Raw genomic sequence first — 16,172 nt, forward strand, 5'->3', positions numbered from 1 at the left:
GATAGATCTATTAATAATAATAATAGTATTAATTAGTAGACATTTAAATGTCACTAATAATAGGTGTGTCTATTAATTATAATTAATTGATTGATTGCTATATTACTATACAATTATTGTCTCAATTAATGTGTTATCAAAACAATCAAACAAACAGTTTGTATATGAAATGATAATATTTTTATTTAAAAATATATATCATATATAATTACATTATGACTAATTAAACAAACAAACAACAAAATTAATTATCATTTATCCTAAATATTTTGTGTATTTTTTTTTATTTGTTTAAATTATTATTAAAAATTATTTGTATTGAATTGATTTCTATTTTTTTTAATTTGTTTTTTCTAGTGTTTAAAAATAAATAAATAAAAGTTTTCAAAAAAAATAATGACCGCAAAAAATTGAAAGTAAATTTTATTACTATTGTTAAAAATTTGTTTTTTTGTGACTATTTTTTTTGTTGGGTGACAATTAACTTAAACAAACAAATTGGTGAAACAATTATTATTATTATTATTATTATTATTATTATTATTATTAGACAACAATGAGTGACACTAAAGATAAGTTATCGGACACCAGGTCTATAGTCTTGGGCGGCAATCGTTGGTTTGATAGATATGTAGATATCTGTAAATCCATTCACAGGTCATCATCGATAGTAGACATCATCGATGGTGTTAGTGTTGGTGGTAATGGTGATGATGGCAGTCATACCAATGACTCTGAACTATATCTGGACGTCCTTAAGGATCTGTGCAACGATAGTATTGGCGACAATCTGGTTATACATTTGTTGTCATGCATTGAACAAATGGTACCCAACTTTGATAATATCGATAAGTAAGTGATTTAATATTTAGGGGAAAAATTTTTTTAAATTTTATTTTTCTCAATACTAATAATTCAATACTGTATTATTTAAAACAACAAAACATACACACACACACACACACACACACACAAAAAAAAAGTTATTTTAATATACATTAAAATATTATTACAGCATTCAATTGGGATATCAAATTGAGTCCTCAAATATATATATATAATATATTGTTAATGTGTGAGAAAAAAATTATTACTGTTTTATTGAATGTGTTGTTGAATATATAATTGAATTTTAAAATATATAAATAAATAAATATAGTATATATATATATATACCGTATAGTATTTTTTATGTAAAGTAAATGTAAAATAATGGCAAACTTGTACTTTAAAAAAAAAACTACATTTCGTGTTCACATAATTATATGATTATACAGTAAACATAAAATTTATATATAATATAAGTTTTATGTTTTTTAAAATATAAGATAAATGGTATCCACAAAAATGTATTGATCGGTCTATTATATATAAATTTATAAGTCATATAAGTATTTTATAAGTAGATTTTTATTATATATATATCAATATAATACTATACTTTATTATACATTATTTGTTAGTTAGTTAGATAAATACAAACATAAATTTTTATTTCAAATTTTTTTTTATTAGCCTATTATTAAATACTAACTGAATATTAACAAAAAAAATGTCATTTCACTAATAACTGTAACAGTAATAAATTGTTAACATATCGGGCGATAAATTTATTTATTATATTTATCTAAAATAACTATATATATATATATTATATTATATACTATACAGTATATATATATACAGTATAATGTGTATATTATGGTTAAATTAATAATGACATTCATGGGACCATAAATTATTATAAATTATTTTAAAAATATTATTATCATTATTATTGGGTAAATATAACCAGTATTTTGAAACTGATAACAAATGTATGGTTAATACTATAGATTTTTTTTGGATTTATATATATATATATATATATACCAAACATATATAAAAGAGGTTTTTAAAGAGGGATATAAATAATTGATGCTTTCAATTATTATTATTATTATTTTATCATATTATATGATATAGAAAACTTGTATATTGTGTGCATTGAATTTTTTGTTGTTGCTTTAAACTATGTGTGATAGGTAATTGTTTGGTAAATATTTTATTTTTAAATATTTTTAAAATTTGAGGTCAAAATATTTTTTTATTTATTTTTTTTTTGAAGAAAAACTGTTTGAACCCATTGAAAGAAATGTTACTTTTTTTTCTCTCTCTATTTTCTCTCTTTCTTTGCATACAATTCAAGCGTTTCATTGATTGCCAAATTGTAGAGAAAATATATATTTAAATAATAATAAAAAAAAGACTACAATTAATAGTGTTATCGAAACATTTGTTTAAATACAACAACAAAATTAGTGGAAAAATATATAAAATTATTTTACTTTTTTTAACCCCAAAAAAATAAAGAAATAATATTTTGTTGTTTGCGATGTTTTATTAATAATTTTTTTCTTTAAAAATTAATATTTTGTTAATATATTGATAATTGTAATAATTTTTGTGTTCAACCACTTAAACATGTCTGACCTCAATCGATATATACCTTATATGAATATACAGTATATATATATATATATATTATATATTAATACTTATATCTAATATAAGTAATATTTTTTGTACTACTTTTATCATTTAATATTTTTTCCCCTAATATTAATATACTATATATATATTAATATATATATATACTGTATATATAAGATATAATGAATTTGTTTAGAAAAATAAAGACTAAAACTGATGGATGACTCAAAATGATGTTTTAGTAAATATATATATTATTTAGTGATAGTTAAAATATTTATTAAAATTATTTATTTTATTTTATTTTTTTTGAATTACTATTTAATTTAGTGCTTTTTAAATATATATAAAAATAATTTAAATCCGGGATTACAAAAATAAAATAAAATATAAAAATATTGGCTACAAATAGTTTGGTTTAATATGTTTTCACACACACACACACACACACACACACACACACTATTACTGGCATTATATTTATATATCAATTTCAATATTTTTTTGTTAATGATAATAATTTTTACTAATATATATTATTTTTATGTTTTGTTGATAAAATTTTTTAATGTTTAATAATATTTATATACTGTATATATAAAGATATGAATGTTATATATATATATACAGTATATTAGTTTGCAATAAGTTATTATCATTTAATAAATATATTTTCACATATTTTGTATATATAATTTTGTTATTAAATTTAGAGAGAAAAAATTGACGGGGATGATCTAATTTATTACTATAAAAATTGTTTCAATATATATGTTTTATAGGTATATTAATATATTATTTTATCAAAATAAATTGTTTTACACATTAGAGTTCATTGAATGTCTACAAATACTAATACTAATAATAATAATAATAATGAAAAATAAAGTTTTGGGTCATAAATATAAGCCAATATTAAAATAATTGGATAATTAGGAAATAAATGTTTTAATAATCACTAACTAGTAAATTATGTTTTTTTATGCATACATATAGTATATATATATATATATACAGTATATTCCCCATTAATTTTCACTCCAATAAACACAATCATCTTATTTTTGATAATTAATTTGTCGCATATTTTATTTATTTATTTATTATTATGATTATGGTTAGCATTATTAATATTATTTATTATTATTATTATGATTTTTTTTAAATGCCTTATATAATTATTTAAAAAATTTTAACGGATGTCATATATTGTTGATTTATAATAATAATAATAATAAAACTATTTTATATAATTTCAATGTCAACTAAATAAAAATAAAAAAAAAATATTTTTATTAATGAATGTATAATTGCTTTTGATTATTATTTATATATTAATAAATAAAATAAAATATATTAGTATTTTTTTTATTAAACATTGTTGTTAAATGTTTTTAATTATTAAAAAAAATAATATATTTAATTAATTTATTTAATTATGATTATTATTAATCAACTAATGGATATGAATTAATTAATTTTATTTTATTTTATTTTAAATATAATTATATTATAATATATTTTATCTATTGATACGATAGAGTGGAGCAAACGGCCGGTTCATTGCTTAACATATATCAGACATCCACGAGAAGTGATTCAATCCGACAAAAATATTTGATTACCACAACTGTTATAATTACATATCACTCACAAATGGTATAAATTATTATATTATTAGTAGTATTAGTATAATTATACTTAAAAAAACTGATTTTTATTTTATTTATTTATTTTTTGTTTTGCTAAATAAAATTAGTTTTTATTTTTATTTTAATTTGTTTAGCATTATTACTACTAATTGCTTATTAGTGTGTATTTTTCCTCCACTATTTTAATTTTTAATTTTTATCCAATTTAACTAATTAAATCATATGTCAATCTTTATATATATATATATATACACCGTCCGGCATAAGTTACGCAAGTTTAGAAAAATTTATATCTAAAAAACTACACAAGTTACAAATATATAACATTACAACAAATTTTTCTCATATAATCTAGTTTTGTTTGAGAGCTTTTTTAAAAATCTAAAAAATAAAACAATTGACGAAAAATCAATTTTATTAAAAATGCTTATTATAAGGAATGACCAATATTACCAAAAATTAAAATTTTTAATGTGTTTTAACAAAATTCATCAAATTTTACAATTAAACAAAAATTATATGCTTATTTTAACTTACAGGATATTGCCTATGTTGAAAAAAAATTAATTTATTTTTTTTATTTTTTTTTAGAAAATGACCTTAAATTTATAAAAAAAATTATTTTTAAAAATCTTATTTGATTTAAATTTGAATATTTTGTAATGTGGTAAACAAAAAACATTTTTAAAGTCAAAAATTAAATTTTTTAATATTTAAAATTCCCATTTCTAATTAAATATTTTTTATTTTTAAAAACTTTTATAATTTATAAATTTTGCTTTAATTTGTCTTTAATTATTCAAATTTTTTATTTTATTTTTATAAGACGTTTAAATAATATTGTTTATTTTGCATAATTTAGCGCCGATATTTTTTGACTTTAATAATAAAATAAAATTTTATTTCATAAAAAACTAGACTATATACTATAAATATTATTTTAAAAATTATATATATAGCTATTATAATAAAAAAGTTATAGCTGTTTAGTTTGTTGCGTAACTTATGCCGGACCCTGTATATATCAATATAGAAATACTAGTTAAAAACAATTTTTTGTTTTTGTTAAAAATTTTATTTTAATATAAATATATTATTTTTAAAAAAAATTGTTGTCTATGAATCTAATGATTTATAATTGCATACAAAAAACTTGTAGTTATTTTTATTAAAAAAATATGTATTTAATTTTCTAATGTAATGTAGTAGTAGTTGTTAGTTAGTTAGTTATTATATCCATATCACAGTACATATAAGCTTATTATTATTATTTTTATAATTTTAAAAAAAGTACTTAAATTTAGCTAATTTTTAAAATGCTTATAATTTAAAAAAAAATAAACGGTATAAGTATTACTACATAAACCATTATATCAGTACTAAAAGCTAGACAAACGGTTTTATCATTAACCCAACAAACAATTTAAACAAAAAAATAATAATAGTAATAATAATAATAGAAAAATGTTTTTTTTAAATAATAATTTTCATTATACTTATGTGTCTGTTTTTTTACGCTAATTATGATTAAATTGTAATTTTGTTTTGTTTTGTCATTTAAAAATATAAAAAAAACAATTTAAATTATAGTCAGACGGCAATTGGTCTCTAAAACGATTATTTGATAGTTTTATTGAGATATTAATTAAAAATGCAGAAACATCTCAAATATCGTTAATTGGTTTGTCATCGGCTGAATGCTTGAGAGAGATCGGGAGCACAACACCTGTAAGTGATATCTTTCACTCAATTAATAAATTGGGAGAAAAATACAGTATATATATATAATATAATATATAAATTAGTTTAAAGTTAATATACTGTATATATATATATATATATATTATTTTGTTGGTTACTATTTTTACATATTTTTTTATGAGTTTTCTCTAAATATTCATTATATTAAATGTCATTTAATATATATATATATATATATATATATATATATATATATATATACTGTATATTAACATAATTGCATTATTATATATATTGATATACTGTATTAAGACATTATTGCTCTCTAAATTTAAATACTAATTTTATTTTTAATTTATTATATTTTACTTTTTTTTTAAAAAAGGCATTACTCTATGAGGCATACAATTCAAGACAATTGAGAAGACATCAGACACTGATAATGAGTTCGCTAATGAAGAGCAGCACATGTATGACAAACGATGACATCCAGCATATCATACAATGTTTGCCGACAATGAAATCCATTGATTTATATCATACACTTAGTCTAATCTATGATACAATTGAGGCACAAAACTATCACCAATTATTGTCGCCAATGATTTTCAAACCATATTTAACACAATTAATAGTCAGCACTGAAGTACACGGCTTTCATTTGTCACTCAAGTTGTTCCAGTCGTTCGGTTTGGAACTGTTCTCGACTACTGAAGAACAGCTACTGATCAGACAGTTGTTTATAGTGGCCACACATCCATCGCTATCGATAGCCCATCGGCTACTAATCCTTGACTATACACGCAGTATAGTATCTAAACTGAACCTGCAATCGATTGATTGGTCTAATCTAGAGATAACCGGTTTCGATGGTCCGGACAGTCAGGAAAAGAAGTTAGCGGTACTGATCGAAACTCAGGGAATGGATAATCAAAATTTGTTGGTCTGTTTGAAGCCATTGATTAAGCGTAGTCTGACCGGCAATTTTAGGGCTAGTAATTCATTTTACCGGACCATAGATCATATGTTAGCTAAACGGCCGGACATTACCCCGGATATACAGGATGTACTGATTTCAGTCATATTCAAACTACCCGATCCTCATATAAGACGATCGTTAGTACTGTTCGATGTCTATAGAGATCTGGCCAAAGGAACCGTACATAAACTGATTGCTAACTTATCTAACATACCCTTAGCTGACGGTTTCAAATCGGTTACCGAATACATGCACTTTATGTCAGCTTTCGATTGGATATTCAAACACAAAGATCTTGAACTAAATGAAAAACAATTAGAAATATTACTACAATTAATCAATAGTTATTCAAAACGATGGCCAACAGAGACCAGCGGTCGTACCATTGATTGTTGTACAGCCTGTCTGTATAATCAGCCGATTAGCGGATCAGTTAAGCAATTGTTAGTTATTATACTACAGTGGCTAATGAATGATCGGAAAAATGATTTATCGATAACAAGTTTAGCTCAGATCTATATACTGGCCTTAAATACATTGGACGACGACATACGTATCAAAAAGGTTTTTACAAACAGTGACGACCAGTCAAACACTGGCGAAGAAGATATTGTGGAAAATTTGTCGGCAAATATACCGTTCAGTTTGACCAGAGTTACCGATAATAATAACGAGACGACGACTACTACTACTACTACTACTACACGAAAGAAACAAAAACTAAATGAAAAACCTTATTGTCTGACAATTATGTTTGAACTGAACATCAATGAAGAATACAGACAACAATTTCAGCGAATCTATGGCCTAATACTGTCGTTTGTTTCATCAGATGATACCGTAGTCCACGAACAGGCAATACCTGTATTGAAATCAAACGACAAACAACTAGTTTGTCTGAAATTGCATTCATTGGTCAAAAAACCTCTAGAGTTGACAGTATCGGCAGTTTTCAATGACTTCAGGGGTACTAACTATCGATGCGATCACTTCTACAGATATACCGTATCGTTGAAAGACTTATTACTGCCAATTGATTTGCAAAACACTGAACTATTTGATCAATTGTGTCAATCGGTACTCAAAAGTGACGATTCAATGCAAACCGTAATATGTGTCCAACAGTTTGATTCAATCGACAGATTTTTAGCACACAATCGATGGTTAATACCGTTTATCATCGATAATACTGTCGGCAATTGTAAACTAGTCAGCGGTACGACACCCGATAGGCTATTGTTGGCCAGTATTAAGATTGTTAACAAATTTGTTAATCTATTTATTTATACAAATAATTATGAATTGTTGCCAACATTTTATAATGAATTAACAAAATAAAAAACTTTTTTTTAAAATAGATATTTTGTTATTATTATTGAAAATTCTAGTTATATTTCTATATTGTATTTATGATTATATAATAATAACAGAATAAATAATAAATAATTTGCAATTAATTTAATATAAATTTTATTATTCTGTTATAAAAGTTTTATAATAAGTTTTTAATACATAATAAATACAATATTTAAAATGCTATTTAAATATATTATTATTTAACTATTTAGTTTTATATTTAAACAGTAATTTAAAGTAATTTTTTATATAAAAAATATATTAATATTAACTAGATTAACCCGCGCAACATGTATAGCCGTGCAATTCTTTTACTAATTTTAAAATATTCATCATAAGTAATTTGAATGAGACTTGATTTATCTATACAACTATTACTTAACCTAATGTAACAAAACTACTGAACATTATTTCGTCTAAACTTTTGAGAAATTTTAGTTTTTTTTATATATATTTAAATAATTTTAATAAAAATAAAAATTTAATCATTTTTACGAAAAAATTTGCATTTGAAAAAAATTTAGAAAAAATAGCTAACCTCCCGGTGCCCTGTGACTCATACAATATAGCAAAATTAAGTAATACAACATCTGTCTACCTGTCCCTAAATCCTACCTGGGCTCAATAAGCATTTAAATTTTCCCATAGAAATAACATTGCTTTCAATAAAAATTGAAAATTTTTGTATTTGAGAAAATTTTACAAAAAATTACCACAGTTAACTAACCTCACGGTAACCTCACTCATACAATATAGCAATATGTTATTACACAGCACCTGCCTACCTGTCCCTTAAACCTACCTGAGCTTAATAATCATTTAAAATTTCCCATAGAAATAACATTGCTTTAAATTAAAATTGAAAATATAATAGATTTTTAGATTTGAATTAAAATATGGTTGTTGATGAAATGTGCACGCATACAGAAAGAACTATTATTTTAGTGTTGATATTTATTATCAATAGGTGTTAAAGTGAATTAAAGAGCTGGTTTTTTTAATTAAACAAAAATAAAAATTTAAAATTATTGTTAAAGTGAATTAAAGAGCTGGTTTTTATAATTAAACAAAAATAAATATTTTAAATAATAGTTAAAGTGAATTAAAGAGCTGGTTTTTATAATTAAACAAAAATAAAAATTTTAAATAATAGTTAAAGTGAATTAAAGAGCTGGTTTTTTTAATTAAACAAAAATAAAAATTTTAAATAATAGTTAAAGTGAATTAAAGAGCTGGTTTTTTTTAATTAAACAAAAATAAATATTTTAAATAATAGTTAAAGTGAATTAAAGAGCTGGTTTTTATAATTAAACAAAAATAAATATTTTAAATAATAGTTAAAGTGAATTAAAGAGCTGGTTTTTTTAATTAAACAAAAATAAAAATTTTAAATAATAGTTAAAGTGAATTAAAGAGCTGGTTTTTTTAATTAAACAAAAATAAAAATTTTAAATAATAGTTAAAGTGAATTAAAGAGCTGGTTTTTTTAATTAAACAAAAATAAATATTTTAAATAATAGTTAAAGTGAATTAAAGAGCTGGTTTTTTTAATTAAACAAAAATAAAAATTTAAAATTATTGTTAAAGTGAATTAAAGAGCTGGTTTTTATAATTAAACAAAAATAAATATTTTAAATAATAGTTAAAGTGAATTAAAGAGCTGGTTTTTATAATTAAACAAAAATAAAAATTTTAAATAATAGTTAAAGTGAATTAAAGAGCTGGTTTTTTTAATTAAACAAAAATAAAAATTTTAAATAATAGTTAAAGTGAATTAAAGAGCTGGTTTTTTTAATTAAACAAAAATAAAAATTTTAAATAATAGTTAAAGTGAATTAAAGAGCTGGTTTTTTTAATTAAACAAAAATAAATATTTTAAATAATAGTTAAAGTGAATTAAAGAGCTGGTTTTTATAATTAAACAAAAATAAATATTTTAAATAATAGTTAAAGTGAATTAAAGAGCTGGTTTTTTTAATTAAACAAAAATAAATATTTTAAATAATAGTTAAAGTGAATTAAAGAGCTGGTTTTTATAATTAAACAAAAATAAATATTTTAAATAATAGTTAAAGTGAATTAAAGAGCTGGTTTTTTTAATTAAACAAAAATAAAAATTTTAAATAATAGTTAAAGTGAATTAAAGAGCTGGTTTTTTTAATTAAACAAAAATAAAAATTTTAAATAATAGTTAAAGTGAATTAAAGAGCTGGTTTTTATAATTAAACAAAAATAAATATTTTAAATAATAGTTAAAGTGAATTAAAGAGCTGGTTTTTTTAATTAAACAAAAATAAATATTTTAAATAATAGTTAAAGTGAATTAAAGAGCTGGTTTTTATAATTAAACAAAAATAAATATTTTAAATAATAGTTAAAGTGAATTAAAGAGCTGGTTTTTTTAATTAAACAAAAATAAAAATTTTAAATAATAGTTAAAGTGAATTAAAGAGCTGGTTTTTATAATTAAACAAAAATAAATATTTTAAATAATAGTTAAAGTGAATTAAAGAGCTGGTTTTTTTAATTAAACAAAAATAAAAATTTTAAATAATAGTTAAAGTGAATTAAAGAGCTGGTTTTTTTAATTAAACAAAAATAAAAATTTTAAATAATAGTTAAAGTGAATTAAAGAGCTGGTTTTTATAATTAAACAAAAATAAATATTTTAAATAATAGTTAAAGTGAATTAAAGAGCTGGTTTTTTTAATTAAACAAAAATAAAAATTTTAAATAATAGTTAAAGTGAATTAAAGAGCTGGTTTTTTTAATTAAACAAAAATAAAAATTTTAAATAATAGTTAAAGTGAATTAAAGAGCTGGTTTTTTTAATTAAACAAAAATAAAAATTTTAAATAATAGTTAAAGTGAATTAAAGAGCTGGTTTTTATAATTAAACAAAAATAAATATTTTAAATAATAGTTAAAGTGAATTAAAGAGCTGGTTTTTTTAATTAAACAAAAATAAAAATTTTAAATAATAGTTAAAGTGAATTAAAGAGCTGGTTTTTTTAATTAAACAAAAATAAAAATTTTAAATAATAGTTAAAGTGAATTAAAGAGCTGGTTTTTTTAATTAAACAAAAATAAATATTTTAAATAATAGTTAAAGTGAATTAAAGAGCTGGTTTTTATAATTAAACAAAAATAAATATTTTAAATAATAGTTAAAGTGAATTAAAGAGCTGGTTTTTTTAATTAAACAAAAATAAAAATTTTAAATAATAGTTAAAGTGAATTAAAGAGCTGGTTTTTTTAATTAAACAAAAATAAAAATTTTAAATAATAGTTAAAGTGAATTAAAGAGCTGGTTTTTATAATTAAACAAAAATAAATATTTTAAATAATAGTTAAAGTGAATTAAAGAGCTGGTTTTTTTAATTAAACAAAAATAAAAATTTTAAATAATAGTTAAAGTGAATTAAAGAGCTGGTTTTTTTAATTAAACAAAAATAAAAATTTTAAATAATAGTTAAAGTGAATTAAAGAGCTGGTTTTTATAATTAAACAAAAATAAAAATTTTAAATAATAGTTAAAGTGAATTAAAGAGCTGGTTTTTATAATTAAACAAAAATAAATATTTTAAATAATAGTTAAAGTGAATTAAAGAGCTGGTTTTTTTAATTAAACAAAAATAAAAATTTTAAATAATAGTTAAAGTGAATTAAAGAGCTGGTTTTTTTAATTAAACAAAAATAAAAATTTTAAATAATAGTTAAAGTGAATTAAAGAGCTGGTTTTTTTAATTAAACAAAAATAAAAATTTTAAATAATAGTTAAAGTGAATTAAAGAGCTGGTTTTTTTAATTAAACAAAAATAAATATTTTAAATAATAGTTAAAGTGAATTAAAGAGCTGGTTTTTTTAATTAAACAAAAATAAAAATTTTAAATAATAGTTAAAGTGAATTAAAGAGCTGGTTTTTTTAATTAAACAAAAATAAAAATTTTAAATAATAGTTAAAGTGAATTAAAGAGCTGGTTTTTTTAATTAAACAAAAATAAAAATTTTAAATAATAGTTAAAGTGAATTAAAGAGCTGGTTTTTTTAATTAAACAAAAATAAAAATTTTAAATAATAGTTAAAGTGAATTAAAGAGCTGGTTTTTATAATTAAACAAAAATAAATATTTTAAATAATAGTTAAAGTGAATTAAAGAGCTGGTTTTTTTAATTAAACAAAAATAAAAATTTTAAATAATAGTTAAAGTGAATTAAAGAGCTGGTTTTTTTAATTAAACAAAAATAAAAATTTTAAATAATAGTTAAAGTGAATTAAAGAGCTGGTTTTTATAATTAAACAAAAATAAATATTTTAAATAATAGTTAAAGTGAATTAAAGAGCTGGTTTTTTTAATTAAACAAAAATAAAAATTTTAAATAATAGTTAAAGTGAATTAAAGAGCTGGTTTTTTTAATTAAACAAAAATAAAAATTTTAAATAATAGTTAAAGTGAATTAAAGAGCTGGTTTTTTTAATTAAACAAAAATAAAAATTTTAAATAATAGTTAAAGTGAATTAAAGAGCTGGTTTTTATAATTAAACAAAAATAAATATTTTAAATAATAGTTAAAGTGAATTAAAGAGCTGGTTTTTTTAATTAAACAAAAATAAAAATTTTAAATAATAGTTAAAGTGAATTAAAGAGCTGGTTTTTTTAATTAAACAAAAATAAAAATTTTAAATAATAGTTAAAGTGAATTAAAGAGCTGGTTTTTTTAATTAAACAAAAATAAAAATTTTAAATAATAGTTAAAGTGAATTAAAGAGCTGGTTTTTATAATTAAACAAAAATAAATATTTTAAATAATAGTTAAAGTGAATTAAAGAGCTGGTTTTTTTAATTAAACAAAAATAAAAATTTTAAATAATAGTTAAAGTGAATTAAAGAGCTGGTTTTTTTAATTAAACAAAAATAAAAATTTTAAATAATAGTTAAAGTGAATTAAAGAGCTGGTTTTTATAATTAAACAAAAATAAATATTTTAAATAATAGTTAAAGTGAATTAAAGAGCTGGTTTTTTTAATTAAACAAAAATAAAAATTTTAAATAATAGTTAAAGTGAATTAAAGAGCTGGTTTTTTTAATTAAACAAAAATAAAAATTTTAAATAATAGTTAAAGTGAATTAAAGAGCTGGTTTTTTTAATTAAACAAAAATAAAAATTTAAAATTATTGTTAAAGTGAATTAAAGAGCTGGTTTTTTTAATTAAACAAAAATAAAAATTTTAAATAATAGTTAAAGTGAATTAAAGAGCTGGTTTTTTTAATTAAACAAAAATAAAAATTTTAAATAATAATTAAAGTGAATTAAAGAGCTGGTTTTTATAATTAAACAAAAATAAAAATTTAAAATTATTGTTAAAGTGAATTAAAGAGCTGGTTTTTTTAATTAAACAAAAATAAAAATTTAAAATTATTGTTAAAGTGAATTAAAGAGCTGGTTTTTATAATTAAACAAAAATAAATATTTTAAATAATAGTTAAAGTGAATTAAAGAGCTGGTTTTTTTAATTAAACAAAAATAAAAATTTTAAATAATAATTAAAGTGAATTAAAGAGCTGGTTTTTATAATTAAACAAAAATAAAAATTTAAAATTATTGTTAAAGTGAATTAAAGAGCTGGTTTTTTTAATTAAACAAAAATAAAAATTTTAAATAATAGTTAAAGTGAATTAAAGAGCTGGTTTTTTTAATTAAACAAAAATAAAAATTTTAAATAATAGTTAAAGTGAATTAAAGAGCTTGTTTTTTAAATTAAACAAAAATAAAAATTTAAAATTATTGTTAAAGTGAATTAAAGAGCTGGTTTTTTTAATTAAACAAAAATAAAAATTTTAAATAATAGTTAAAGTGAATTAAAGAGCTGGTTTTTTTAATTAAACAAAAATAAAAATTTTAAATAATAGTTAAAGTGAATTAAAGAGCTTTTTTTTTTAATTAAACAAAAATAAAAATTTAAAATTATTGTTAAAGTGAATTAAAGAGCTGGTTTTTTTAATTAAACAAAAATAAAAATTTAAAATTATTGTTAAAGTGAATTAAAGAGCTGGTTTTTATAATTAAACAAAAATAAATATTTTAAATAATAGTTAAAGTGAATTAAAGAGCTTGTTTTTTAAATTAAACAAAAATAAAAATTTAAAATTATTGTTAAAGTGAATTAAAGAGCTGGTTTTTTTAATTAAACAAAAATAAAAATTTTAAATAATAGTTAAAGTGAATTAAAGAGCTGGTTTTTTTAATTAAACAAAAATAAAAATTTTAAATAATAGTTAAAGTGAATTAAAGAGCTTTTTTTTTTAATTAAACAAAAATAAAAATTTTAAATAATAGTTAAAGTGAATTAAAGAGTTAAAGAGTTGATTAAACAAAAATAAAAAATCTTAAATTGTATTTAAAGTGAATTAAAGAGCTGGTTTTTATAATTAAACAAAAATAAATATTTTAAATAATAGTTAAAGTGAATTAAAGAGCTGGTTTTTTTAATTAAACAAAAATAAAAATTTAAAATTATTGTTAAAGTGAATTAAAGAGCTGGTTTTTTTAATTAAACAAAAATAAAAATTTTAAATAATAGTTAAAGTGAATTAAAGAGCTGGTTTTTTTAATTAAACAAAAATAAAAATTTTAAATAATAATTAAAGTGAATTAAAGAGCTGGTTTTTTTAATTAAACAAAAATAAAAATTTTAAATAATAGTTAAAGTGAATTAAAGAGTTAAAGAGTTGATTAAACAAAAATAAAAAATCTTAAATTGTATTTAAAGTGAATTAAAGAGCTGGTTTTTATAATTAAACAAAAATAAATATTTTAAATAATAGTTAAAGTGAATTAAAGAGCTGGTTTTTTTAATTAAACAAAAATAAAAATTTTAAATAATAGTTAAAGTGAATTAAAGAGCTGGTTTTTTTAATTAAACAAAAATAAATATTTTAAATAATAGTTAAAGTGAATTAAAGAGCTGGTTTTTTTAATTAAACAAAAATAAAAATTTTAAATAATAGTTAAAGTGAATTAAAGAGCTGGTTTTTTTAATTAAACAAAAATAAAAATTTAAAATTATTGTTAAAGTGAATTAAAGAGCTGGTTTTTTTAATTAAACAAAAATAAAAATTTAAAATTATTGTTAAAGTGAATTAAAGAGCTGGTTTTTATAATTAAACAAAAATAAATATTTTAAATAATAGTTAAAGTGAATTAAAGAGCTTGTTTTTTAAATTAAACAAAAATAAAAATTTAAAATTATTGTTAAAGTGAATTAAAGAGCTGGTTTTTATAATTAAACAAAAATAAAAATTTAAAATTATTGTTAAAGTGAATTAAAGAGCTGGTTTTTTTAATTAAACAAAAATAAAAATTTTAAATAATAGTTAAAGTGAATTAAAGAGCTGGTTTTTTTAATTAAACAAAAATAAAAATTTTAAATAATAGTTAAAGTGAATTAGAGAGCTGGTTTTTTTAATTAAACAAAAATAAAAATTTTAAATAATAGTTAAAGTGAATTAAAGAGCTTGTTTTTTAAATTAAACAAAAATAAAAAATCTTAAATTGTATTTAAAGTGAATTAAAGAGCTGGTTTTTATAATTAAACAAAAATAAATATTTTAAATAATAGTTAAAGTGAATTAAAGAGCTGGTTTTTTTAATTAAACAAAAATAAAAATTTAAAATTATTGTTAAAGTGAATTAAAGAGCTGGTTTTTATAATTAAACAAAAATAAATATTTTAAATTATTGTTAAAGTGAATTAAAGAGCTGGTTTTTATAATTAAACAAAAATAAATATTTTAAATAATAGTTAAAGTGAATTAAAGAGCTGGTTTTTTTAATTAAACAAAAATAAAAATCTTAAATTGTAATTTTATTAATAAAGCCATTAAAAGTTATTATAAAAATAATAATAACTTGAAATCTAAATTGCTTTAATTTTCAAATCTAAAATTAATTAAAGTATTTTATCAAAATACCTTGTATAGGATTTTATTAATAAAGCCATTAAAAGTTAT

General features: G+C 19.0%; 1 protein-coding gene across 1 annotated transcript; it reads left to right on the forward strand.

Annotated features, from left to right (window-relative positions):
- Nucleotides 1-471: 471 nt before the first annotated feature.
- LOC128966025 (uncharacterized) lies at nt 472-8,109 on the forward strand (the record flags this gene model as incomplete). Its single annotated transcript, XM_054312826.1, has 4 exons — nt 472-852; nt 4,014-4,131; nt 5,715-5,852; nt 6,211-8,109. Coding segments are annotated over exons 1-4 (2,451 nt in total), but the record flags the coding sequence as incomplete, so codon positions are not given.
- Between the last annotated feature and the right edge of the window lie 8,063 nt (nt 8,110-16,172).

This window comes from Oppia nitens, unplaced genomic scaffold (genome assembly GCF_028296485.1).
Source record: "Oppia nitens isolate AA-2021 unplaced genomic scaffold, nextdenovo-longstitch-racon4-pilon3 scaffold19_pilon_pilon_pilon, whole genome shotgun sequence".
In the NCBI taxonomy this organism is placed as follows: domain Eukaryota; kingdom Metazoa; phylum Arthropoda; class Arachnida; order Sarcoptiformes; family Oppiidae; genus Oppia; species Oppia nitens.